Below are 26,751 nucleotides of genomic sequence, written 5' to 3'. Positions count from 1 at the left end.
ACAGTGGCATCAAGGGTTTTGTACATTGCCTTGTTGTTCAAATGAACATTTGAGCCAAGTTTGAGGAAAATCCTTCAAGGGGTATAGGAGGTATACATACACATGTATAAGTCAGTATTAACACTGAAAGTATTTACATAATTTAAAGTTGCATGTTTCCAGATAAGCCATAATGACTGATTTTGTAGTAACTTGGACCGAAACTTGTGTATCTGTCTTTCCCAGAAAGTATTTATCACCATGTTTCTACTGCTTGGCTAACGCAGTAAGGGCTATTTTGCATATTTCGACCTCTCTTTTTGGTAATATACGTGAATTGTTTGTGCCGTTAGCAATATGTCATTCATTTTCTTCCTTTACTTCACTATACAAATGTATTTTACTTTTAAATACATTTAAGAAATATCATGAAAATTAGCATGAATCTGGAGGCATGCTGCTTTAAATAAACATGTTTCCGTAACCCATCAACTAGCACATACAGCTGTATTCACAACACTGTAATGCAGTATGAGTTGTCATGTCACCTTGTCTTGATGTCACTAGCAAAATGTCAACTATATATATCTAGTCTAACACGACTGGCAACATTGATAATAATGCGACCAGGATACCGCAGTTACTAATAATCGCTCTTTATCAAATAATGTCCAAAACTAAAGTGAAAAGTCAACTTATTATTTATTTCATCTGTGTTTTATTAATATTTTATTGTCATTTCTCGTTTCCTACATGTGCTTGACAAGACAGTTTTAGGTCAAACGCAATCTGTTAATCTTTATCATTAAATGTATCACGATAGCATCTACATATATTAACTCAAAGTAAATAAAGTTTGCATTAACGTATGTATGTAAGGAGTTTTATATGTGTATTAAAATAAGATGTATATTTGCTGTTTTTTGAGTTGAAGATAAGAGAAAATGAATGTAAGTAGAACTTTTTTAACACATCATGTTTTAATACTAATCACTCCATAACTAAATATATATGTAATCCTAAAAATAGCACGGAGGCCGACCGCTAAGCTTAAAAGGGATTAAGCCACGGATTAGTGATCCAGTGGTCTCGGGCGTGGCGAACTTTCTATTTGAAAATTGGTCTCTGGCATTTAAGTTTAACGGTCATTTTTCACTGACCGCTGATTTAGAAATCATGTGGAATTAATAGTCGGTCAATTGCGGAGAAATTGGTAATACATGGTTAGTTATCCAGGTCGGTCATTTGCGGAGAAATTGGTAATAACTGGTTAGTTATCCAGGTCGGTCAGTTGCGGAGGAATTGGTAATAATAACTGGTTAGTTATCCAGGTCGGCCATTTGCGGAGAAATTGGTAATAATAACTGGTTAGTTATCCAGGTCGGCCATTTGCGGAGAAATTGGTAATAACTGGTTAGTTATCCAGGAAAGCCGGTTGGAGAAATTTGACGAAATATGTGATAAGGATGATTCAATAACTATAATTGTAATTTTTATTCATGAAAAAATCGATCGTTATTTAGAGGAGACCAGTATTGCATTTTAACAGTGTCCTCATCTTTTTATAGATATAGCAAGAATAAAAACATAACACAAGACAAAACAAAACAAACAAAAAAAAAACATAAGAAAAACGTTAAACCATGACGACGAACTACCAGCATGACAGTCGTACGAACAATGGTGTGATAGATTCGTATCCACCAGACGACAGTGGTATACAGCTCCTGTCCTATACAACACGACGCAACAAACCCAACACTTCTGAGAATAATGCCATTAATCATAAAGGTATTTTAATTAGTATTTAAATTATTTTTAAATCACATTGTACGTTTGCATTTGACAATATTTGCGTCTTGTTCTTTTATGACAATATAAATAAGTTTGTGATTTTTCTTTTCCTACGAAAAACACAAGAATATTCAAGCGCTTTTTAAGGGCAAACAATATTCTTGTCCATCTCGTCCATCATTTAAATTTATAATAATTTGTTGAATAATTTACACAGAATTTGGAACCCCAGATGAGAAGAAAAAGTTTATTCCAACATATTCGGACGTGGTAAAACTTGATCCCGGCTTAGAGTCTGTTAACAAAAGTCGTGAATTATACAATACAGAACAGCAAGAACTCGACCAACCACCGCCTGACAGGTTTATATACACTCATCTTAAATTGAAAAAAAAAGATTTCTAGTTTAATATGCTTTATTGAATAAAAAAAATGTTTTGAACTCTTTTCGTATTATCGGCGGTAATAATTCATTCAAGATTATGATGATATAAAAAATATTTTAATCGAACAAAAATAACTGTAGAGTTGTCGCTAGTTCGTCATGATGTAGTACATTTTTGTATATACTTTATGCCATCTTTTCTTACCAAAATGCTGATTAGTTTTTCCTTATTTGAATCACCCAAAGTAACATAATGACATATTTACATTACGTAGATACAGAATTGTGTTTGGAATTTTCCTTATTCATGGAGTGGGTATCCTAATGCCATGGAACATGTTTATTACTGCAAAATCGGTAAGTAATACCTGGGAACATGTTGTCAGCTGAAACATCGGTAAGTTATGCCTAATAACATGTTTGCAGCTGAAAATAGCGGTACGTCATGACAAGGAACATGTTTTTAACTTCCTAAGTCATGATAAGGAACATGTTTATAACTGCAAAAACGGTAATTCATACATTGGAATATGCTTCCAACTGTAATATCGGTAGACAATGACAGGGAGCATGTTTATAACTGAAAATCGGAAAGCACTGCCATAGAACATGTTTATATGACTGCAAAACCGATAGACAATTTTAGACAATGGCAGGGAATGTTTATAACTGAAATCGTTTAGCAATGCCAGGGAGGAGCATGTTTATATAACTGCAAAAACGATATACAATTAAATAAAATAATTTTCACCTTTTGTTGCATTTGCACCAAACTTGTGTTTTGTGCAAAATAAAACTCTAATAAGAAATGGTTCCAATAAAATTTTCTTAGTAAATAAAGTAATCGATTATTCAAACTGATAAAAAACTTTTTATTGTAAATATAAGTAATTGTGTTGTGTTTTGATTACTGGATTTCAGTATTTTGAAGACTACAAATTAAACACGCCCACCAGCAGAGACGCAGTATATCGTTCCGAGTTTATGTTTTACTTGGGTATCGTATCACAGGTGTCGTCTGCAGTGGTCAGCTGTGGAAACACTTTTTTCCAGTTTGGAGGGTAATTTCATATGTTATAACACAATCAGATAGGTTATAAATGAATACTTCGTTTATTTCAATTTTATAAATAGAGACAGTTTCCAAACCGAATCATTGCTAGCTTATACATGTACATTCCAAAATTGAATATGAATGTTTTGACCACACTGTTGATTTTTTCTTTGTGTACATGCATATCAAATCTCAAACACTTCTTGAGTAAAGCTTTCTTTTTGTGTCCAATGTCCAGACTTGTTCAATGCTGAAATTCTGAGCCAAAAGAAGTTCCATTATTCATCTGGAATTGTATAATGATATATATATTTACAAATAAGCCAAAACAAATTTTACCTACCTTTCAGGGTATTTTTTTCCAACACATTTTCGTCATTAAAACTTATCTAAAATTCTTCCGTACGGTGATGGCATATATTTTTGCCTTGGTATTGATTGATACACAGATGTTATTTGCATAAACAACAAAATTCAAAAAAGCCAGGCCAGTAAACGAAAATGCGCAATCTTTCACAAATACCTAAGAACAAGGCCGAATTGGCATGTGCATAGCCATGCTATTCTATTTCACCTAGTAGTAATTGGCAGTCTATATATATCTCTTACATGATGAAAATCCAAATGTTCTGTCATTACAGAAAGGCTTCAACAACAAGGGTTGCTATTGCCTTGTTTTCTATGGTTATGATCTTCATATTTACGGTGATTCTTGCAATGGTTGACACATCCGGAAGTAAGCGTACAATTATTAGTTAAAAAATTTATAATAATAATTTATTTTTCAATGTACAATAATGTGAGCCGCGCCATGACAAAACCAACATAGTGCGTTTGCACCCGCGCAGTCTGATCAGGATCTATGCTGTTCGCTGTCAGTTTCTCCACTTGTAATAGAGTTGGTAAGCGGATTCGCAGGCTAGTCTGGTTCCATGCTGGTCGCAAACCCACTATGTTGGTTTTGTCGTGACGCGGCTCATGTGTTTAAAATAGTTATTTTAAAGCTAAATTGTTGGTATGATAATGATGTTGACGAGGAGAACAATGTAATGATAATAATAATGATGATGATGATGATGGCACTGGTGGCGATGATGGGGATGATGATGATGATGGGGATGCTGATGATAATGATTGCAATGGCAATGATGAGGGTGATAATGGTAATCGCAATGATGATGTTGACAGTAATAATTACAATGAAAACACTATTTATGAAATTAATAAAAACGTATTTTAGTCTTTTACTTGTCTACTAGCATATTTATCTACATGTTATTCTTTTGCCTACAAAGATATTTTATATGATGTTACTATACATACATAATAATTTGTTTTCAGTCCCACTTATTTTCTTTGGTCTTACTCTTGCATCAGCGTCACTCTTGAATTGTAAGTATAAAATGTTCAACAAATGCGCTAGACAGTTAACTAATGATTAGCTCGTTTCTTATTATAAATAAATATATTTTGCCATGGTCTGAGCTCTTATTATACCTTTATACATAGATCAGGTCATGTTTTGTCGTTTTGGGCACAATCGTTTCGCTTTAATCACTAGAAGTCCCTTGTGGTGGAGGGGTTGCCTTTACGGGTTGATAGGCATCAGAATTGCATCCACCGTTTAACCCCGCGTGATTGTATGAGGCGACCTAATGGATTTAAATAATTGGAGTCTATGCATCCCTGAGTTTAATCAAGTGGGATGGTTTTGACTCCTGGTCTTGCTTTAGCCGGTGCTAAGGTGCTTAGGAAGCGCCATGATAAGGATAGACCGTTGCATAATAAACTCTGTTGATCCTTTTTCTATATTGACAGCATAGTAGTAGATGACATTTACACACATATTTATTCATTTATCATAGTATTATGAAAGTATCCATATATGTTTATTTATTAAGGTTGTGGTGGCGTGTATCAGAACATAACATTTGGTATGGCAGCTATTCTACCGATGAAATATACCAACGCTATTGTTTTAGGATCGGTGAGATATCTATCAATTTCATGCAGATTGATTTTTGTTTAAAATGATGCCAAATACAGAGGGGGATAGAGAGATTACATAAACATTATAAACGCAGATTGATTTTTGTTTGAAATAATGCCAAATACAAAAAGTTGGGATTGAATAAACACGCAGATTGATTTTTGTTAAAAATGATGCCAAATACAGAGGGGGGAGAGATTACATAAACATGATAAACGCAGATTGATTTTTGTTTAAAATGATGCCAAATATACAAAAAGAAGGGAATAAATAAACATGATGAACGCAGATTGATTTTTGTTTCAAATGATGCCAAATGCAGAAAGGACGAAAATGATAAGATTATGATTAGTAAATAACGCTAAACCAACAATTTCAATAAATGGCACATCCCTACGAGCGTATAAAATAAGAAGGGTTCATTTTCATATGTTTGTACATTATGAAATTATTAATAAGCAAAATTTATATTTTAAAACTTGTAAAACTGGATTTTTTTTATCTGTTTTCAGAATCTCAGTGGAGTGTTTACTTCAGTGATTAATATTTTGTCAATAGCAGGTACATTCATCATCTAATATTGATCTCTTTATATATTACCAATTAAGGTGATGATTTGATGTTTCATTATTTAGCTTATTTAGTACGAGTGATAACAAGTCATCTTCCACATTACGTTTGCTTAAATTGGCCGATTTACTTTGTTATTGTTAGATAAATCGTTTCATATAATTGTGAAATCAAAAGAATTAGGGTGAAAAATAAAATTTGCCGCAAGATGAAATACATAAACAATAATAAGGAAACTACTCGATACATCTGATATGTCGGTCGCTCTTTATATTTGAATTAGTAAAGCGGACAGAATTGTTTTTTTCAACTGAAAATAAAAGCTGAAGGCCGCCTTTAAAAAAGTGTGACTTTTCATAGCGTTAACGCGACATGCATGTACTTTATCACTTTTATACAACTTTTGTACTACTTATATAGAATTACTCTTATATTTATTGATTACATTTGATCATTTGATTTTGCGCTATTTTTCTAGAACTAATATATCAATATATATTTATAATTATATATACGTTTCTAAATCTGTTTTACTAGAACTAAAATATTTATCAAATTATAACTTCCACACCACCTTTAAAATTGTCATTAAACTACTTAATTTTTCACTGCAAATCTAGGATCTCCTATAGCATTTACACCGAATTCGTTAGTAGTTTTTTTAAAGCATTTTTACTTTTTCAGTTCGTATTATTTTATAGCATTTACATAACTGGTTGGTTGACTTGCAGGATCACCGAACCCCAGAACAGCTGCTGTGTACTATTTTATCGTCGCTATAATCATCCTCTTAGTAGCGTTTGACTGTTACTTTTTACTCCCGCTCACAGTACGTTTCTTAAATTTACAATTCATTATTCATCATTATTGTACATGTAAATCTGCATTTTAACGATTTTAGAATCCATGCCAGTAGTTAATACCATCTTTTCAATCCCTTTTTGAACTTGATAAATTCTTTGATAGTTTTGCGTATAAGCTGTTGCCTAGAAAACAAGTAGACTTGTAGATTTTTTATACGACGAGCCTCTTTTCTTTGTACACACTTATTTGTATTGTAATAAATAGATATAGCATTTGAGCCACGCAGTCTGATCAGGATCCATGCTGTTTGCTATCAGTTTCTCTACTTGTTATAGGGTTTGTAAGCGAACAGCATGGACCCTGATCAGACTGCGCGGATGCGCAGGCTGGTCTGGATCCATGCTGGTCGCAAACCCATTATGTTGGTTTTGTCATGGCGCGGCTCATTTGGATATTTAGTTTTGATTAAAAAAAATTATCCATTATATCCTGAACAAAGTACATGAACAATTTAACACTTTTGTTTTAAATTTATTTCAGAAATATTACCAGTACTTCATGAACAAAGTGCACGGTTCAAAAGATGAAGACAAGAAAATGCTTTGTGGCGATTATCTTAACGCATTTATTGATTCTTGCAAAACGTATGGGGTAGTTATAAAGAAGGTATGTGTTTGGCTTATTATTTACTTTTGATGCATTTATTACTAAAGATTAACAGGACAGAGCAACTCGGCCTTTGAACACTGCACGGTTAGTGGATATAACGTATAAATAAAACTTTATCCCTTACCTATATATTTAAAAGACTTGTCCATCTTTTAATCTGGACTAATCCATTTTTCATTTTTAGACAAAATATCTACTGACTGAATGACGAACAATGCAGACGGCACGGATGAAATCGATGTTAATTAAGGGGCTTGACAAGTGTAACTTATGTTATCTTCTCCCGAATACTATTATTTCCTGTTTATAGACCTGATCTCTGCATTCGATTTTTTTTCATACGTTTTGCATAAAATTCAATTTCATTTCGTTTTGTAGATAAAACTTCAGTTATTCGGAGTATGGTGTACGTTTTGTGTATCGCTTATGTTATTTCCGGCAATACAAAGCAATGTTAAGATGGTCAGACAAACATTTGTTAACGACAATGGGACAGAGACTGAACAAACTATAACTTTCAGTGAAGAATTTGGTATGATAAAACTATGTTACTTACATACCTAAATATAAATTTTAACACATTTAACATATAACTTTCAGGTACCCTCATAATTCTTAGTTACAAGAGTATTTTCCAGACAATTGCAAACATTTCTATTTCATTTCCAAACCAATTTAACTTATAGACTTGTATTTAATTCAACATGATGCTGGCATATATTAATTGTTCAATATTTTATGTAAGCCATAAGGTGCATGCGATGTATCTTCGGCTATGGATAACAAAATATAATAATGCATATTATGTACGCATCAAGACACACATAATTATTGTTTATACTGATAAATATTAACAAAATCGCTTTGTGTTGTCAGAAATTCTTAATTGCGATAAATTACGGATATTTAATACCACAGTAGGCCAAAACATATATGAGATTAAACATAAGTCTTCATATTTATCGAATACACATTGCAATGGTTGGTTCCAGTAACGGATTGGAACGTGTGTCTATTAGCTGATCGCTTCATACACAATAAAACTAAAATAACTTCTGGAAAAACTGATTACACAATTACACATTGTACTGCATATTTCATTGCCACTTTCTCATAGTTAACATTTTATTATCCAAATTCCCAGTATGATGTAATTTGAAGATTTTTGAAATATTCAGTTCTGTTTGTGTTTTGTTTTTCTACAGAAATGAAAGGCTATTGGACATCTATATTTACATTCCTCAGCTTTAATCTGTTTGCATGTCTTGGAAATCTTACATCAGAATGGATCAAATGGGTGGGTAGCTCAATAGGGTATACCGTGCTTTAAAAAATATTATCTTAAAGTCTAAAAAAAAAATAATTGTACTGGCGTACTTTGTTTTATGTACGGTGGGAATCTAATAAACTTCCTTTTCGTTTCGCAAGTGATGTTAATAGAAATAGAGTGTACACAGAAATTGGAATGAACCGTTGAATGGAGAAGAAGAATTTTTAATACTAATAAAGAATTTATAGATATTGTTACAAAAGAATATTGCTTATTGTAGTTTTAAATAAAGTATAATAACAAGTTACTTATGAAACAATGTTTTATATTTGTGTATAATTATAGTATAGAATATTACAAAACAATATATATGCATGTATATAATGTTTTCGCATTCTAGCTATGCACATGCGAGTGCGTGTCAAACGTAATTAGAATAATTCAGGCCCATCATGTTATTCAACCATGAGCAACATACAGTTCAACAATGAATTGTTACTAGAATTTTGACATATTGATTGTTATTACTCGTATATATGTATCTCAATCGTTCTGTAACCTGATCGAGTAGGAAAATTATAGTATAGCGTTTACTTGTGAAATGTACGTACAATAACGTATTCCGTACAATAACGTATTCCATACAGTAACGTATTCCGTATAATAACGTATTCCGTCCAATAACGTATTCCGTACAGTATCGTATTCCGTACATTAACGTATTCCGTACAATAACGTATTCCGTACAATAACGTATTCCGTACAATAACGTTTTCCAGGGCGGAACTGATTATTGTGCATTGCTAAATGCCGTAATAAATCGGGGGGAGTGGGAGTTTTTATCAAGAAATCTTTATCCACAAAGTTAACTGTGTTAGATTGTAGCTCTGAGATTTTTTTATTTTTAAAATGCAAAGATTCTGATGTCATCTTTGGAAATGTTTATATTCCTCCTGAAGGATCTCATTATAGCTCTCTTGAATTATTTGATAGCTTAGAAAGTTGTATTATTGATTTGAAAATCAAATTTGCAAACTGTTTATTCTGTATTTTTGGTGATTTCAATGCAAGAACTGGTTCCTTGAGTGATTTTGTTGACTTTGATAAGTATGTAATTAATTGAAAATTTTGATGATATTACCATGCAACATATAGTTATGAATAACCTTGATGAACTTGGTTTCCCTGTTGAACGTTTTTCTTGTGACAGCAAATGTAATAATTATGGCCAGAGACTTATTCAGTTGTGTAAATCTGCAAATATCTTTATTGGTAATGGTAGATGTGGTAATGATGCATATATTGGTAGAAAACACATGTAATAAAGGTAATGGTAGCTTGATTGATTATTTGCTTATGTCAGGAATTTGTTCCCTTGTATAACATATTTTAATGTTTTGCAATTTGATCCAATTTTATCTGATGTGCATTGTGCATTGGAATTTTGTTTTAACTTGAACATTATACCAGATTGTAATGTTATGGATGCAAGTATCAAATCTAAAGATGATGTTTGTTATAGGCCTGTGTGGAGTTCTAATTTAAGTGCTAGTTATAAGCATAAGTTCGATAGCACAGCTGTATCAAATTTATTGGATGAGCTTAAAGAGGTTTGTGAAAATCGTCATTTTGATGTAAATGTTGTTAATCATTTGACCGTAAAGTGTCTGGTATTTTAACCGATGCAGCTGTAAGTTGTGATCTTATAAAGAAAAATGTTAATCATAGGAAGTCTAAGAAAAACAATAAAATTTGGTTTGATAGTGATTGTAAAAATGCTCGTATTCAATATATGAATTATAAAAACATGTATAGCAAGAACCCTACTGCAGAAAATAAAGATAGTTTAGTTTGTAGTAGCCGACAGTATAAAAAAAGAAGTTAAGAAAAAGTTTAGAGCATATCAGAAAAGCATTGTTGATAAAATTAAAGGTTTAAAAAATAAAGATCCTAGATCTTATTGGAGTCTATTGAACAAATATTCAGGTGATCGGAAGGAAGTTATTAACAAAGTAACAACTGAGGCTTTTTTTGATCATTTTAGTAAATTGAATGAGGTTGACACTCAAGTTGACATTGATGACTTTAATATAACTAATGTCTCGTCAAATAACTCTGATTTAGATAAACCATTTACTGTATTAGAAATACGTAAAGCTACTATTTCACTGAAAAACAATAAAGCATCATCTTCCTTTGATCATGTATTGAATGAATATCTGAAGAATGTACCCGACAGCATGTTTGATGTGTTTTGTTATTTGTTTAATATTATTTTAGATTCTGGAATTTTTCCTGAAGTTTGGAGTAAAGGGATTATTTTACCAATATACAAAAAACAAGGGTAACATAGACGATCCAGATAATTATAGGGGAATTACTATACTTAGTTGTTTTGGGAAACTTTTCACAAATGTTCTTAACTCTAGACTCAATAATTTTTTAGAAAGTAATAATATTCTCTGTGAAGAACAAGCTGGATTTAGGAAAAAGTATAGCACTACTGATCATATATTTTCTCTGAAAACTTTGATTGATTTATATCTGTCTAAAGGTAAAAAGTTATATTGTTCTTTTATTGATTATAGAAAGGCTTTTTGATAGCATAAATAGAACTGCACTTTGGCAGAAATTAATTAGCAATAATGTTGATGGTAAATGTATAAAGATCATTTATAACATGTATTTACAAGCTAAATCTTGTGTTAAAATTAATTCTTTTAGTCATATGTCGGATTTTTTACAAGTCATACAGGCGTTCGTCAGGGTGAAAATTTATCTCCCATATTGTTTTCTTTATTTTTAAATGATTTAAACTATTTCCTGTCACAACATTTTAATGGTCTGGATCTACTATCAAACATTGTAAATGATACCCTGAGTGATTCTGATGTTGAAATGTATTTTAAATTGTATATTCTTTTATATGCTGATGACACTGTTATATTTGCTGAATCTGCTGAAGAACTGCAAAAAGCACTAGATGCAATGTCAAATTATTGTCAATTATGGCATTTACAAGTTAATCCTAGTAAAACTAAAATTGTTGTTTTTTGTAAAAGTAAAAGAGGTTTATGTAATTCCAGCCTTTAGTTTTGAAGGTAATTTGCTAGAAATTGTTGATGATTTTTCATATCTGGGTGTTAAGTTCTCTTATAATGGTAAATTTGCTAAAACAAAGAATCATTTATTAGAACAGGCAAGGAAGGCTATGTTTTCAATTATAGTTAAGGCTAGAAAATTCGATTTGCCTATCAGTATGCAAATTCATTTATTTGATAGCATGGTAGCACCTATATTGTTATATGGTAGCGAAGTGTGGGGAATTGAAAATGTGAATATCATTGATAGATTTCAATTAAAATTTTTATAAACTCATATTAAATTTGAAACAAAGTACTCCAAATTGTATGCTTTATGGAGATTTAGGGATATAACCTTTATCTATTCATATAAAAAGTAGAGTTTTTGTGCTTTTGGAATAAGATTTTAAGTAGCAAACAGGAATCAATAAGCCATATATTGTATGATATGTCACACTCTTTGTATTGTAGAAATGTGTTGAAACTCCCATGGATGAATAGTTGTTTGTAAATTACTAGATTCACTGGTTTATCAAATTTTTGGATTAATAATGTTGCCACTTCTCTTCCATTGTTTAAGAAAATTGTTAAAAATAGACTGAAAGATCAGTTCATTCAAAATTGGCATAGTGAAATGTCACAATCAAGTAAATGTCTGAATTATAGAATGTACAAAAGTGAATTCAGATTTGAAAAGTTTTTAGATATTTTACCATCTCATTTAGCTTTGGTACTATTGCGCTTTAGATGTATAAACCATAAAATGCCTATTGAGTCTGGTAGATTTTGTAATACACCAAGAGAATTAAGAGTGTGTAATTTATGCAATAATAGCTCACTTGGTGATGAATATCATTATTTATTTAATTGTCAATTCTTTAATACTGATAGAAAAAAATATATTACTAGAGAGTATAGTACTAATGTTAATTCAATCAAGTTTTCTATGTTAATGAATAGCACAGATAGGAGTATATTGTTAAAACTTGCAGTATTCTGTAAAAAAATTATTTCAGCATTTAAGTAACTGATAACTAAGCTTATTTTCATAATGTAACACTTTCATTTTTGATTTATATTTGCCATGTAATACATCAGCATATTTCGTGGATATCTCTATATATGTCATACTATATGTATATATTATTGTATATGTGACTGATGCCTCTATGAGGCCCAGCATTTTCAATAAACTGTTAAACTGTTTATATTTCTGAACGAATTGCCGCCATTCCTTTAATACCAATCAGAACTCAGAACGGATGGACCGTATACTGTATTTAAAAGTTTTTTTTCAGCCTGGTCCCAATCGTGTCTGGATTCCTATAGTGCTGAGGGCTTTCATATTGATTCCAGTATATCTACTCTGTAATTACCAACCAATCGGATTTGAGCGCAAGTTCCCAGTATATATACAAAATGACGTGGTTTTTATAATAGCGGGAGTTGTCATGGCATTCACGAGTGGTTACTATAGCAGTCTTACCATGATGTATGGACCAAAGTAAGTTCTCTCCTATCATTCCTTTGATACTGTTATATCAACCCCGGATGGCCAATTATACCCCAGAAATGCGTTCATTTTTACTTCTCAAAATCTTGCGTGATCGTAAGAGGCGACTTAATTGGTTCGACTATAGCTGGAGTCTATGCATCTCTTGAGCCTAGCAGGTGAGGTTTGACCCCTGTGTTGCTTTGAAGTTTGTAACACCCCGAGGTTTAGCCAAATCATCTTTCCTGTTTCGGCGCAATATGACCTATACTGTGTTAGTGTGCCGTAAAACCAAACAAACAGACATCATGATTTACAGGTCTGGCTCTTTTCTGATGGCAAAGGCAGAACTTTCAATGCCAACAGTATAAAAGATCTTTTGAAACGAATCTTTACAACTTAAGAATTTACTGTCCCAATGATAGAATAAATTATAATAATAATCAAATTTTAAAGAAAGACTAGCACATGGTCTATGTAATTTTTAATTTAACTCATTTGTCGTTTCCGTGGTTTGGCATATATTTATTTGTATATAGATTCGAAACATTTTAAAGAGATCATATCGTTTATCAAATTGAAAGGCAACACAGGTTGCATTTTTGACAGCTTTTTCATAGTGAGACTGTTGGTATTCATTTTGAAAAATGAAGAGCTTTTGCATATATGTTGTACATTTTACTTTCCTAAATAAAATTTTAATGCTCCGATATTTCTAGAAAAGTTATAAATCTTTGTTTTAGATTTAATTATTTTACAGAACACTTTATTAATATATGCGATGTTTCTGTATATTTAGAGAAGTGGAACCTTCTATGATGGGTAGAGCAGGTATGATGATGGCGTTCTTCCTCGTTCTTGGAATCACTTCCGGTGTAAACCTGTCATTATTGTTACAGAGACTTGTTACAACCAAAGCAGAAATAGGATAAAACAGAACTCGGAAGGATATAAAAACAACAACTGCCCATCATCTTCAAGTTATTACTTTATATAATGTGGTTTAGACTTGTTCGGCAATAACCAGTCTGAATAAATGTACGTTTTTGTGTTGTTCTTGTTTTATTTTCTTTCAGAAGACACACATTGTAAATGAATATCGTCAAACCATTTATAAGATATATATTTATTCTAATAAATAGCTAGATAACCACACTATTCGTTGAATTAAACTCTCCAGTTTAAAAGGTTATAACGTTTGACGGTAAAATGTCTCATTTCGTATTTTGCTTTTGAAAAATGCGAAAAAAATGGAAAAACTGACAATAAAAATACATCGAGTACTAGGCAAAAGAGTGTTGTACATCAACATTTTACGACTAGAAATTTACTGCTATTTAACATACTAGATAAGCATATGATACATGTATAATATAATAATATATTATTTACATCAACACTATCGGATATGTATGTTGCCGAAAAACACGAGAAGCTGCACATGTACTTTACTTTAATGTAGAGACTTTATGATTAAACAGATTCATCTTTAAGTCCATGATATATCTTGTAGAAAACAGACATGGTGATATTGTAAAACACAAGCGAAATGAACCATGTAGTTACAAAGTTCTAACACAATTGCCAGTTAATCATACACTTTTCCTAAATATTTAAGAAATAAATGCATTATTAATAACAAACACTAACAGAACAAGACTGCAGCTTAAGGTCACCTCTTTCATATTATTCAATAACATGTTTAATTACGAATTTTTTTTTTCATAAAATTTAAAAACATGTCATGCATTTTACTTCTAAATAAAACAATCATTGCATGTATATATATACACATGTTTGGTTAAATATTTTTACATTTTTAAGCGCATTTTCACTAGAGAAAAAACTTAGTACAAGGAACATTTAATTAGGGCAAAACTTTTCAACGTACAAACTAACATTGACGTAATTTGATTTGCATCTCTTCACCCACTATATACCCTTGAATGGTAATAATGTCACTTTAAAAAGTACCCAACATAAATTTACCCCTAAAAGATTTCAAGGAAATTAATGCAGTTAGAAAAACAAAATTTGGCGTTTATCATTTCTTCCAGTTTCAACACTTTCAGCAGATTTCGGCAAGGATTGTCCCCCAAATAGAATAATATCATCACCATGGAAGGTACCTTTCATTGACACTACAAATTCACTTGCTGTGTTCATGTCTCTGTCGCAAAAATAAATTTCTCGAATACTACAGCGTGGTTCCTGTTGTAGAAAATCTTTGACAGCTTTCATGATAGTGAGGGTTGCCTCCTTAATCGGAAATCTGTACGTTCCAGCACTTATAGCTGGAAATGCAACCGATGCAATCTTGCGTTTGGAAGCACTTCTTAAACAATTTGTTACACATTCAAACAGTTTATCCTTTTCCTCGTGGTTGCCATCAATCCACTTTGGACCAACTGCGTGCATTATAACAGAACTCCGCAGTGTTCCTGCATCTGAGCAGAACACTTGTGCTATCTCAACATTTCCATTATTCTGAACGTGGAATGTGCATTCTTCTTGAATAGAGCGTCCACCTGTAAAACAAATGAAGGAAACATAAGTATTATTTAAAAAAGAGGTTTATCCACTTGTACACAAGTCTAAAGATAATGTTCATCTAAGCTATATGTACTATCAATATGTCAAAGCTGCATTGTCTCCCTTGTTTAGCAAACTTTCACTACTAATTATGAAATTGAACGAATATAAATTCGACAAACCTTTCAAAACCAGAGCTTTTGCAAGTCCACCATTGTGTTTTAACGTCTTATCAGCGGCGTTGACCAGAGCCTCGACAGGTAATTCAATCATATTTCCTGCTACTACATATAACAGCCTATCATCGCCGGGAAAACATAACGCACTGACAGCTGCTTCCGTATCATCTTCAAGAGCAAGATTAATCTGAACAGTTACATTAGATGCCTCTACTGCTTGTGCCTCATCAGCGTCCTCTGCGAATCTTTCTTCCTCGTCTTCATCCGTATCGCTATCAGAATCAAACCGATCCTCATCAGTTGATTTAGCATACTTTGATGCTAAGCTGTTCAACATTTGAATAGCCCGTCCAACACCAAAACCGATGCCTCTCATGCGGATATTTGTTTCGTCAACGGTTGATATATCAAGGCAATATTGCGAAAGGCTTTGACAAATTCTTTTCAATATTCGTTTGTGTTTCATAATAAAAGCGAGTACGGGCTCGTCATAGCGTAGTTTTACCGTTTTCATTTGGTTATCTCGCAGGAAAAACCGTATGATGTCGCATGAGTCTTTTAGGATGAACATTGATGTTGAGTAAACAGTCACTTCACAATTAGCATGATTTACATCTATTTGAACCTGAAATAAATAATAGTCGTCATATTAAACCACATCCCGCATGATATTTGTAAATATTAAGTCCGTTTCTGAACCATTATCCAAAAGACTTAAAATCCTTGTGAAAACCAACATTCTCTGAAAGAGACAAAATGTAATTAAAACAATAAACAGGAAATCAAACTCGAATTTTTGTCTTTTCTCATCATTGTTGCTTTAAACATGTAAAATTTGCTCAAACAAGTTTATACATAATTATATATATACACGACAATATGAATGATAACAGAACCCCAGCAAACACATGACGTTAAAATAACGTCGGATTAATGTTAGATTTTGGTCACGACGTCGGCGACCAAAATACGACGTAAATCTGACGTTAAAATACCGATGTCTAATAGACGTTACTTTTTGACGTCGTACTAACGTCAGGTTTTGGTCGGTGTCCTGACGGTAGGTAAAAAAAATAACAAAAAATAATCCTTATTCGCTGTTTTAATCATTTAAACTTTTTTTCAAATGTTATTTGGATTACAAATGAAGTGTTCTTATATAAATACAGACCAAGATCGCGGCGCTGCAACCTAATAAAACATAAAGGTGGCGCTGTATATATGCAAGTTACATGTGCTATTGTTATGAAATCTATTTATAGCCACAGATCTGTTTACAAGTTCCAATCATTTAACGTTGTAATATTATCATTTGTGGTACATTATATGTATCAAAATTACGAGTTTTTAATAGTGCTTTAACATTTAATCATAGTGACAGAAAAGGGAAAGAAAACATAATTAACCTTTATTAAATTCGAATCTAAAGTCACGTGGATGGAAATTCAAATTCGTAGGCGTTACGTTTTGGCTGTCGGTCAGGAATCGGGATGCATTGATAAGTGAATATTATAGATTTTCTTGAACAAAAAGGTCAGTTCAATTTATTTAGATTTATTTCTACTTTGTATTTGATAAATAATTGCATGGTTGCAAGCACTCTTAAATTTAATTATCATTATTTGAACAGCTGAAGTAAAATGTCACATAAATTCGCGATAATGTCTAATAATGAATCTTTTTAAAATTGACATGTTTTAACTCTGCTTGTGAAGAGTTTATAATATGCCTTTCAGTACTACCAAAGAGAATGCTTAGTTTTCATATTTTTCTTAAACTGTGATGTTTTTGTCAGTTAAAATCTGAGAATTGAGAATGAATTTGTACGATTTCAAGCATTTCGGGCCAAGACGTTTCGGTCCCAAATAACCCAAAACGTCCCGGTCCAAAATAACGCAAGACGTTTTGGTTCCAGACATTTCGGCATTAAATCTTTAATTCAAAACTATGAAATATTGAAGACTTGCGTAACTGTTCTATTTCAAAAGTAGAATATATACATAAGTTAGAATATAATAATTTTCTTTTCAGGTAGTTAAAGTGTTGGACATGCGCTTAAAGGTCGGAGGGACGGACACACGTGAATATGTAAAAAGAAACATATGAAAGTAAGATTTTTGTAAATTATATTACATACTTTAATCCATACTAAACTGGAGTTTAAAAGCGGCTTTTTAAATGTTCAGTATTTATGTTTACTTTTAATTTTTGTTAAAGCTCTCTTATAAAAAGTTGGCAAAATTGTTCATTAAGTTAAGATAACCATAAAAACATTTTTGCTTGTTATTTTTACATGTTTCATTATTTTTTTATTTTTTTCAGTGAAAATGATGTCACACACGCTATTGGGCGCTACAAACGCTACATATCCTCCGGACAGACGAGGGGTGCTGAAAGAAGGTCATATCTTAAAGCATCACACCTCAAAATTCGTGCTAATTCTCATGGATATCTAAAAGTATAACTTTGTGAAGTAACTAAAAGGCAGCAATTTATACATTACTGACAATTATCAACGGAGGTCAAAATATGCAAAATGGCACTAAATGTTTTAGAAATGCTGTAAATTATAAATTGCTTGAAACATTATTATCAGAATCTTTTAACTTTTCTTAAAATTATAATATTTTCATTGTTTTATTTGATAAGGCAAACTTTGATAGAAATGTGCATACATTGTTTTGTTCTTTAATATTTGTACATGTTTTCTTAGTTTCATTTATGTCATTGTTTTTGTAATACTTTTTGTTTTGTAATTAACTTATTTTATGTTTTATTTTGTTTAATTTATGAAAATTATTTAACCTTGCAGAATTTACTAAAATTGTATCAGCTTAAAATTGCAACTTTTATCTTAAATTAAAAAAGCATGAAACATATTTTTGCCTTTTAGTTTTCTGTTATACATTTCATTTTAGGGAAAGTTACTTAATAGAATGAGTTACATTTAATTAGATCAAATCAGGATTAGCCAGAAAATATGTATGACGTGGTGAAACAAAAAGGATTAGGGGAATGATAAGATGAAGGTCAGAAAAAGATCAGATTTAGGGCAGAAAAGGGTAAATATTTAGGTCGGAAAATGGTCAGATTGAGGTCGGAAAATGGTTAGAAACTGGTTAGATTTAGGTCGGAAAATGGTCAGATTGAGGTCGGGAAATGGTCAGATTGAGGTCGGAAAATGGTTAGATAATGGTCAGATTTTGGTCAGAAAAAGGTTAAATAATGGTTAGATTCTGACGTCTACCTGACGTCAGATTATTACGTCAAAAAAACTTTCAAATCCAACCGTTTTTCCGACCGTCATCCGACGTCAGAACCTGACTTAAATCTGACGTCAGTATGACGCCTTGTGTTTGCTGGGAACAATAGTTGAAATTCTTTCATCAAAATGTCTTGATATTAAATAATATAACTTAATATTTTGATACTTTTTTATTTTACAAGGTCAATCATATCATTTTATGTAAGATTTTTTTTGATATTTCATATATAATAAATCTTCTTTACAGTTTATTTTCCTGGAATAACATTTGTATATGCAGCAAATTAATTACTATGATAAACAATATTAGTGCCAATATCATGTGTCTTGAAACGTATGCATATCTGTATGAATTGACGCACTAACTGATCATTCTTACATTTCCAATTCTATGAAATTATCTTACCTGTTCTTGATGTCTTTTCCTCAACATCCCTGTCATAATCTGCCATTTATCAGATTCAACAATAAATTTAGAATCTTTCCGGAGCGGAATTGTTTTTTCAAGAAGCGTTTCCTTTAGCAGTTGCATACAATGACCAGCTTCCTCTTGTGACTTACTAAACATTTCAATCGAGTCATCATCAATCCTCCAATAACCATTTAACCCCCATGTCTGAAATCGCAAATTCACCATTGCCTTAACACTGTCTAAACCTAGTAATTTTCTCTCGCCTATTGGTATATTCTTTTTTAAAAGACATACAGGTTTGGGAATATCTACTACTTTTGGTGAATGAACATTCTGTAGTGTGAAGGTTTCGTTATTAATGGACCGTGGTTCCTTGGTTGAGTTGAGCTTACTAGATCTATATGAAAGCTCAGGAAATGGCCTTTCCCCTTGCTCCGATATTGACAAAGATTTGAGAACATCCATCAGTTGAGTATTTGCCTGTGAATCGCCAGGCAACGCCGGCGATGCCTCTGACTTCAAACCAAAGGACCCTGACTCATCATATTCTTCCCGAACTAAAAGGAAACAAAAGTACTCCGATTAAATCATTTAGATCTATTTGAACAATACTCTCCGGATTTGTGTGATATTCTAAATTTCAGAAAACTCAAAAATTGCTCTAACAAGCTCTTTGTCAAATGTACAAATTAACAGGTTAAACTAAGACATAAAATTTCCACAGATATATGAAGAATTTCTACACATCAGTTAGTTACGGAGAAGAAAATGTAGGTGGTAAAAAAGCACCACATGCCAAATTTTAACTATACATTCAAAGTTAAACACGAATTTTAAATTAAATATTTATAAATTTCTTTAAACTATAAACTATTTTTCTTAAGTTAGGTGATATTTTTAAGATCAAATTCACTGTTGCCGTTTGTTAGATTTAGGGTACATTTATATAATATCCTTTCATTTTATACCCGTAATAACATACCAAATAATGCTTTAAAAGCAATGTCATGTTAGCTCAATAACAATTTAATGGAGTAACTCTTTCTTTATTACACGAATAACGCATTTATAACAAACGTTAATATACGACACCTTTTTGCATCTAAAGTGGTTTTCAGTTTATAGGTTTTGTCTGTTACATATACATGTAGGTAAGAGGTGTTGCCAAAGAGTAATTAAAATTAGGCTATACTAGTATATAACTTACTGTTAATACTTTGATTACTCGCATCTTGGATTGATCCTAGGGCGTTGACAAGTTTTTCGAAATCGTCTGTCGTGCATACTTGACTGAAACGTAACTCAAACTCTTTTGGAATTTTTGAAATGTTTCTTTCACATCTTTTAAGTGCCTTTATCGTATCGCGACATGATCTGATAAAGGTCATCGCATTTTTCTCATTTGAAAGTAGTTCTGCTTCCTTTAATTTATCTTGCATATTTCGTAATAAATCACTTGTGTTTTCAATATATGTTTTAGCTTTATTCTCGACCTGACTTTTCAGTGCGTCACACCTGTCCTCCAAGACTTTCCTATAACTATCAAACTGTATTGTTAGCCCGAGTTTCATTTTTTCTTCCATTTCTTTCGTCATTGCAGTTTTCTTTTCAAGTATCTCTGTTGATTTGTAATGTTCATTTTGTTTTATTTCTTGTACAATTGATTTCAATTCCTTGTTCTTTTCTTTAACAACTTCTGCCAAAGGTTTTGTTTGATGGTTCAAATGCTTTTCATGAGCACATTTTTCGCAAATAACTGTATGGCATTTTATACAATATAAATTAAGAATGCAATCACTGTGCTGTTCAACACTGCAATACTCTTGCTCAAATATGATTTCGGCTGCTGCCTCGTCACGTGCAATGTCCGTGAGTCTATGACCTTTTGTAAGCTTAGTGCGTTTGTGGGCAATTGTGCACTCATTGCATATAAATTCATTACACTCTTCGCAAAACTTAATAGCTGCATTACTTTCATCACATTGTGTGCATCTCTTTCCGAACGTTTCTATAGGACATTTGCCAGAAGAGCCACTTGAAATGTAAGTTTTATCACACTGTTTCAGCTCATTTACTACCTTGCACAATGGACAAGTTGCATTTCTGCCTTCAATCGCTTTCTTCAAACAAGTTGTGCATACAGAATGGCTGCAATCGAGATTATGTAAAAGTCGTGAAGTATTTGTGAAAGTATCACAACAAACTGGACACGTCAGTATCTGTTTGTTATCCAAATCTTCCATCACTACTCGTGGCTTAGCTGGATGAATAAACAGATAAAACACAATTTAATTGAAGCAATAAACAGTAAGTCAGCCTATCTAAGAAAATACAAACATGATTTAAACATCTAAGTCAACGATCACATTATAACGGACAGAAATAACTGTCCTTGATAGAGACAAGTATATTGAAAACAAAATGTTTAAATAATGTATTCTAAGCTATCAGCTGATATTATTCGACTGGTCTACAATGGGCACATTTTCCTTAAGTATTTCAAATGTTGATTAAAGAAAAACAATTAGAAATGTATCATTTGGGTATTCGTATAATATTTCTTTTTTTTTAAGAAAGTTGTAAGTGATCTAGTATGAACATTATCATGATAAATAATATATTATGTTCAATAAACCTTTATTATGTGCTTTATAAATATATGTAATATTAGATCATGTATCTCATACTTGCCAACAACATCCATAGATATTTATTTCGTGTTTTTTTTCTGTCTGATATTATAAACAATCCAAGTTCTTATTTGTTGCATTATAGATTTTCCATTATAGACCAATTCACTTAAAAATATACACATATATTATTGCTAAATTATTGGATTATGTAATATACTTGATAAACTTGATAAAAATTGCGACAAAATCTCACTTCTCTGGCAATCAATAATGTCAAGTGCTTATGTCATAATGTGGTGTATTATCTACAAACCAACAAAGGATAAAATATGTGTGGTGTATTATCTACAAACCAACAAAGGATAAAATATGTGCTATCTTATCTATCAAATAAAGAATGTGAATAAGGATGTTTAAAATATAGGCCCAGCAAAATGCATGTGTACTCTACAATTTTTGATTTCCTGGTCACTAGTAAAAGCGCAACCCTGCAATATTTTAGCATAAGAGATTTATATAAAAAAAACGTTATTTATTTTCTGTTTAACTGCCTAGATGTAAATTGGAATCTTTCCTCTGCCGTTGTAAAAGTTATATTGTCTGTTGATAATCTGATTTTTTTCTGAATATCATAAAGTTAATAAAATTTCAGACAGGGGTCGCTATATTAAATGAAAAAGTATCAAAATTAAAATAGTTATTGGGTCAGAAAATAAAATAATTTGAATTTAAGAAAGAAGGTACAGATACGTATGCTTTAGTAAAACGAAATCACAGAAATTACTAAGAAAGAAAAACTCACTTAAAATTGAATATACAAGTAAAGTACGTCTGTAATAAATTTCAGAAAAACACACAACATATTGCTCTCTTAAAACTTATATCGTACTTTTTATCAGCTATATTTTACCATATTTTGATTACTGTTGTATTATACAGAAGTGTATCTGAAAAAGTGAATAAATTGCAGAAACCCGCTTCAAAGATAGATCTATGTAAACCAGTTAAAACGGTATCTTTAGAACTATTTCTTAAGTTAAAGTGGTTAACTTAAAAAAACTGATGGGCATATCATATTGCATGATTAGTATTTAAATCTATGCAAAGATTGACTCATTCTTACATTTCAGATATCATAATATTATATCATATATATCAGATATCTTGAAAATATAATAGTATGATCATAGATCATCTACTAATAGAAACATAATGTGTGTAAAATGTAATACAAACTATGTAAAAAGAATTTTTATGTTTAAATCTATCGAAGTCTGAAATAATTTACATTTGAATCCTTATCTCTTTATATTTTTAAAACGAAACAAACAAAAAACAAAAAAACAAACAAAAAAAACAACAAAAAACAACAACATTTACTTCACATGCATTTTGAACGAATCTAATCATTCAACGCTATTTGCCGATTTAAAAGCTTGATGTTTAAAATAGTATTTTTCTTAAATGTGTGTACATTGTACACATCTGTGTTTTTCATTGTTTAATTGAAGATCATATTGTAAATAAGACATGGATTTCTAAATATGATAGCTTCTTGAAATTAATTGTTCATTATAATTATTATTATTATTATCATTATTATTATTATTATTAGTATTAGTATTATCATTATTATTATTATTATTATCATTATCATTATTATTATTATTATTATTATCATGCTGTGAGTTCAGTGGACTTTCTCCCGCCTACACTACTTTCTGATAGCCGGAAGATGTGTCATGTTTGAAAAATGGGGCTCTTCAGATGTATCTGAACAAAGACCGGAAATGTATATTGCATAAAGTGACAATGCGTTGTGAAAAACCCAAGTAAATATTCTTCATTTAATTGTTAATAGTGAAAGAATAATTTTTCTGCAAGATGCGAATTGAATTTAAATTAAAAAGTGTGACGATTGTTTCATATACGTCTAGATAAATGAAAAAAAGGTGATTTTTATACATTTTCATTCATAGATTAGTGAGACCGGCCTATTTCATTATTTGAGTAAAAATGTAAGATATTTAAATAATATACTGAATAAGTTTCGTGAAAGTTGCTAAATCTAGCGTTTCATTTATATAATTATAATTATATCATTATAACATATTCTTCGCCAAGCTTCAAAATGCAAGTTACACTTTAGAAGGTTTACATTAAGGAATTAAATACTTGTATAATGAAAGTAGATACGAGTTGAATAACAACAGTTATCCACAAGGTCATTCGTCATTCATGACTAATTTATGTTAACCTACAGTAGCGACGAAGATGCTAGAATATGTATTATAGTATCGTGGTAACATATACGATTAATACACACGCCATCTTTACAGCTGCTGCTATAAATTTTCTATCACAAATAAAGTGTTATATTTCATATTTTGGACAACAAAACTTTGATATGATCAGAACAGAACAGAACAGAACAGAATTTTTATTAACGTATACAATACATGTATCTTGTTAATACAACATCAAATTAAATACATACAATGATAAGCACGTGATAAGCAAACATGTTTTCAGTGTTTCACAGAGAATGAACAAATTATCATAATTGAAATAACTTCAAAGTTGGTGTTTAAAGAACCAGCGCGTTCTGACAATCGTATGTGGTAATTTCATATATTTAAATATAACATATTGAAAAGCATAACTTCGATGTAAACATGTCAAGATAATACTCACTTAAGGAAAAAAAAGTAAGAATCTTGATGCATATATTATACGATTTCAAATAATACTGCCTAGTCTAGAAAACTTTTTTATTTCAAACATTTATTAAATTCTTTGCATTAAATCATTTCTAATTTTATTGGCTGAGCTTATGTATTTACTCAGATTGATCAGAACGCCTTTATTATTTGACTGTAGCAATTCTAGAAATTTAAACATACTATGATCCAACTCTTAGTTTGTATTAAGACGACCGTAGGGAGTCTTATCAAACTCTTACCCATATAACTGCAAATCGGCTCTTTCGACTAGATATCTGATAAAAATATAGAAAGTGTCACCTCTTTAATTAAGCATAACATTGTTTTTCCCCAGCAGTCACGTTCGTACATACAAGGATGGGGTCCAATTACTTAATCTGGCAAGTAAAACAATGAATTTTCAACAATACCTAGGATTGTTAATGCAATTCATTCCTGTCATATGAAACAAAATAATGTTTTGCTTACTTTTTCTAGAAAATATTAACAGTCAGCAATTAATAATTGACATTTTTCTTAGAGTTAAAAGGATATCAAAAAGTTACTGTGTACTAATTTGTCTTTGCGAGCTGAGCTCCACGTGTATTGTCTATGTAATAAATTGAATGTATCCTCACATTGCTACAGTGTTACCAGCCTTTTGGCTAATTAAAATACGCCAATCACAATTTTCACTATCAGCACTGGTTTCTTCATGAAAAAAAAACGGTTTCACTAATTACTGCCGAGTAAGAGCCGATTTGCAGTTATCATGTGTTTTATCGAATTCTTGCAAAAAAAGACAAAACATATGATAGCGGCGTCTGGAGGCTCTCTTTGAATAATGCGGAAAATCGATTTTACTTATTTTTATAGTCACATATTGTAGACGTAAAACTTTATTTTTATGACAAAATTGGAGAAATATAATAAAGTAGAAACTACGATTGTCTAAAACAATATTGCGATATTACATTGTATATAACAATAAAATAAAGATATATTTGGGCATAATCTAATAAGATAGAGTAGAACTGAATCAATATATCAATTATTTCTATTTAAAGCCAAAGTAGTTAAAATTTACTTATATCTATCTAAGACAATTTAAAATAAAAGCCTTTTATATATTAGTAACGCTCAATATGAAAATATACAGTTGACCTTTGTATACTGTACGATTTTCACGCCTCGTATACTGTGTAATGTATTCGACTTTGGTACAACACACCATTACGCACAATTATACACATGTGTAGTTTTTCTTATTCATATTAAAATGCACCATGCATGCTGCATTAAATTTACCCACGCTAAACAGAGCAAAATGTAAATCTTACCTTTAATAATCTACCCGGAATTGATATTCTCCTGGTTTTATAAACATTTAAATATACCGATATTCATTCAGTTTCGCATGCTTTATTAACAGAACACGCACTGGTTTTCCCCGATGTAGGATTTTCAATGAATCATATCAATGTCGCAGTACAATAAACAACATCATGGCTATATTAAACACTAAGTACGTCGAGTCTACATATTACGCTGACAGCTGCACTGAATTTGTATCAACGTAAATAGTACAGTAGTATAAAAATCAAAGAATCTCAAACGATACGACCAACGAAAATATACTTGTGAATGAATGATCAATACTAGTCAATGACTTATTTGTCGTTTATAATATTGTTAGGTTTTCTATAATTATGCCCTTTGTGATTAAAAAGATAATATACAGTAGATTAGACTAAACAAAAAAATACTTGAATTACAATGAGCATGTAACAATATACCGTATCATTGAATTCGATACTACGAATCAATAATGTTAAGAAAAACATTTACATGTTTTTCGAAATATAATGAACAAAAACATTTAAACAATTATGAATAAGTTATGAGATCGTGATTCATTGCTTGGACCGAGTTATAAAT

General features: G+C 31.3%; 2 protein-coding genes and 1 long non-coding RNA gene across 4 annotated transcripts; 2 read left to right on the top strand and 1 right to left on the bottom strand.

Annotated features, from left to right (window-relative positions):
• The first annotated feature begins 805 nt into the window (after positions 1 to 805).
• LOC132724126 (equilibrative nucleoside transporter 1-like) lies at positions 806 to 14,142 on the top strand. Its single transcript, XM_060708937.1, has 15 exons — positions 806 to 929; positions 1,548 to 1,770; positions 1,991 to 2,135; positions 2,434 to 2,515; positions 3,080 to 3,219; positions 3,854 to 3,948; positions 4,554 to 4,604; positions 5,114 to 5,199; positions 5,715 to 5,763; positions 6,504 to 6,601; positions 7,117 to 7,242; positions 7,624 to 7,777; positions 8,451 to 8,542; positions 12,897 to 13,102; positions 13,890 to 14,142. Exons 2-15 carry the CDS (start codon positions 1,623 to 1,625, stop codon positions 14,020 to 14,022), a joined length of 1,605 nt encoding a protein of 534 aa, XP_060564920.1. The 5' UTR covers positions 806 to 929; positions 1,548 to 1,622; the 3' UTR covers positions 14,023 to 14,142.
• Positions 14,143 to 14,526: 384 nt separating this feature from the next.
• Positions 14,527 to 26,577, bottom strand: LOC132724124 (uncharacterized). 2 transcript variants are annotated; one of them, XM_060708936.1, is made up of 5 exons: positions 26,154 to 26,577; positions 20,686 to 21,738; positions 19,473 to 20,035; positions 15,805 to 16,426; positions 14,527 to 15,618 (listed from the first exon to the last, which is right to left on the bottom strand). In XM_060708936.1, the coding sequence occupies exons 2-5, from the start codon at positions 21,719 to 21,721 to the stop codon at positions 15,110 to 15,112; spliced, it is 2,730 nt and encodes a 909-aa protein (XP_060564919.1). In that variant the 5' UTR covers positions 21,722 to 21,738; positions 26,154 to 26,577; the 3' UTR covers positions 14,527 to 15,109. The 2 variants fall into 2 exon arrangements, with proteins under 2 accessions (XP_060564919.1, XP_060564918.1); XM_060708935.1 differs by lacking the exon at positions 26,154 to 26,577 and adding an exon at positions 22,166 to 22,285.
• Positions 16,697 to 18,625, top strand: LOC132724138 (uncharacterized). Its single transcript, XR_009624867.1, has 3 exons — positions 16,697 to 17,334; positions 17,833 to 17,909; positions 18,124 to 18,625. It is a non-coding gene; the product is annotated as an uncharacterized LOC132724138 (long non-coding RNA).
• Positions 26,578 to 26,751: the final 174 nt, after the last annotated feature.

Source organism: Ruditapes philippinarum, unplaced genomic scaffold, assembly GCF_026571515.1.
Source record: "Ruditapes philippinarum isolate M1 unplaced genomic scaffold, ASM2657151v2 ctg1222_1_1_1_1, whole genome shotgun sequence".
Classification (NCBI taxonomy): Eukaryota; Metazoa; Mollusca; class Bivalvia; order Venerida; family Veneridae; genus Ruditapes; species Ruditapes philippinarum.
This window is presented reverse-complemented; position numbering and strand designations above follow the sequence as displayed.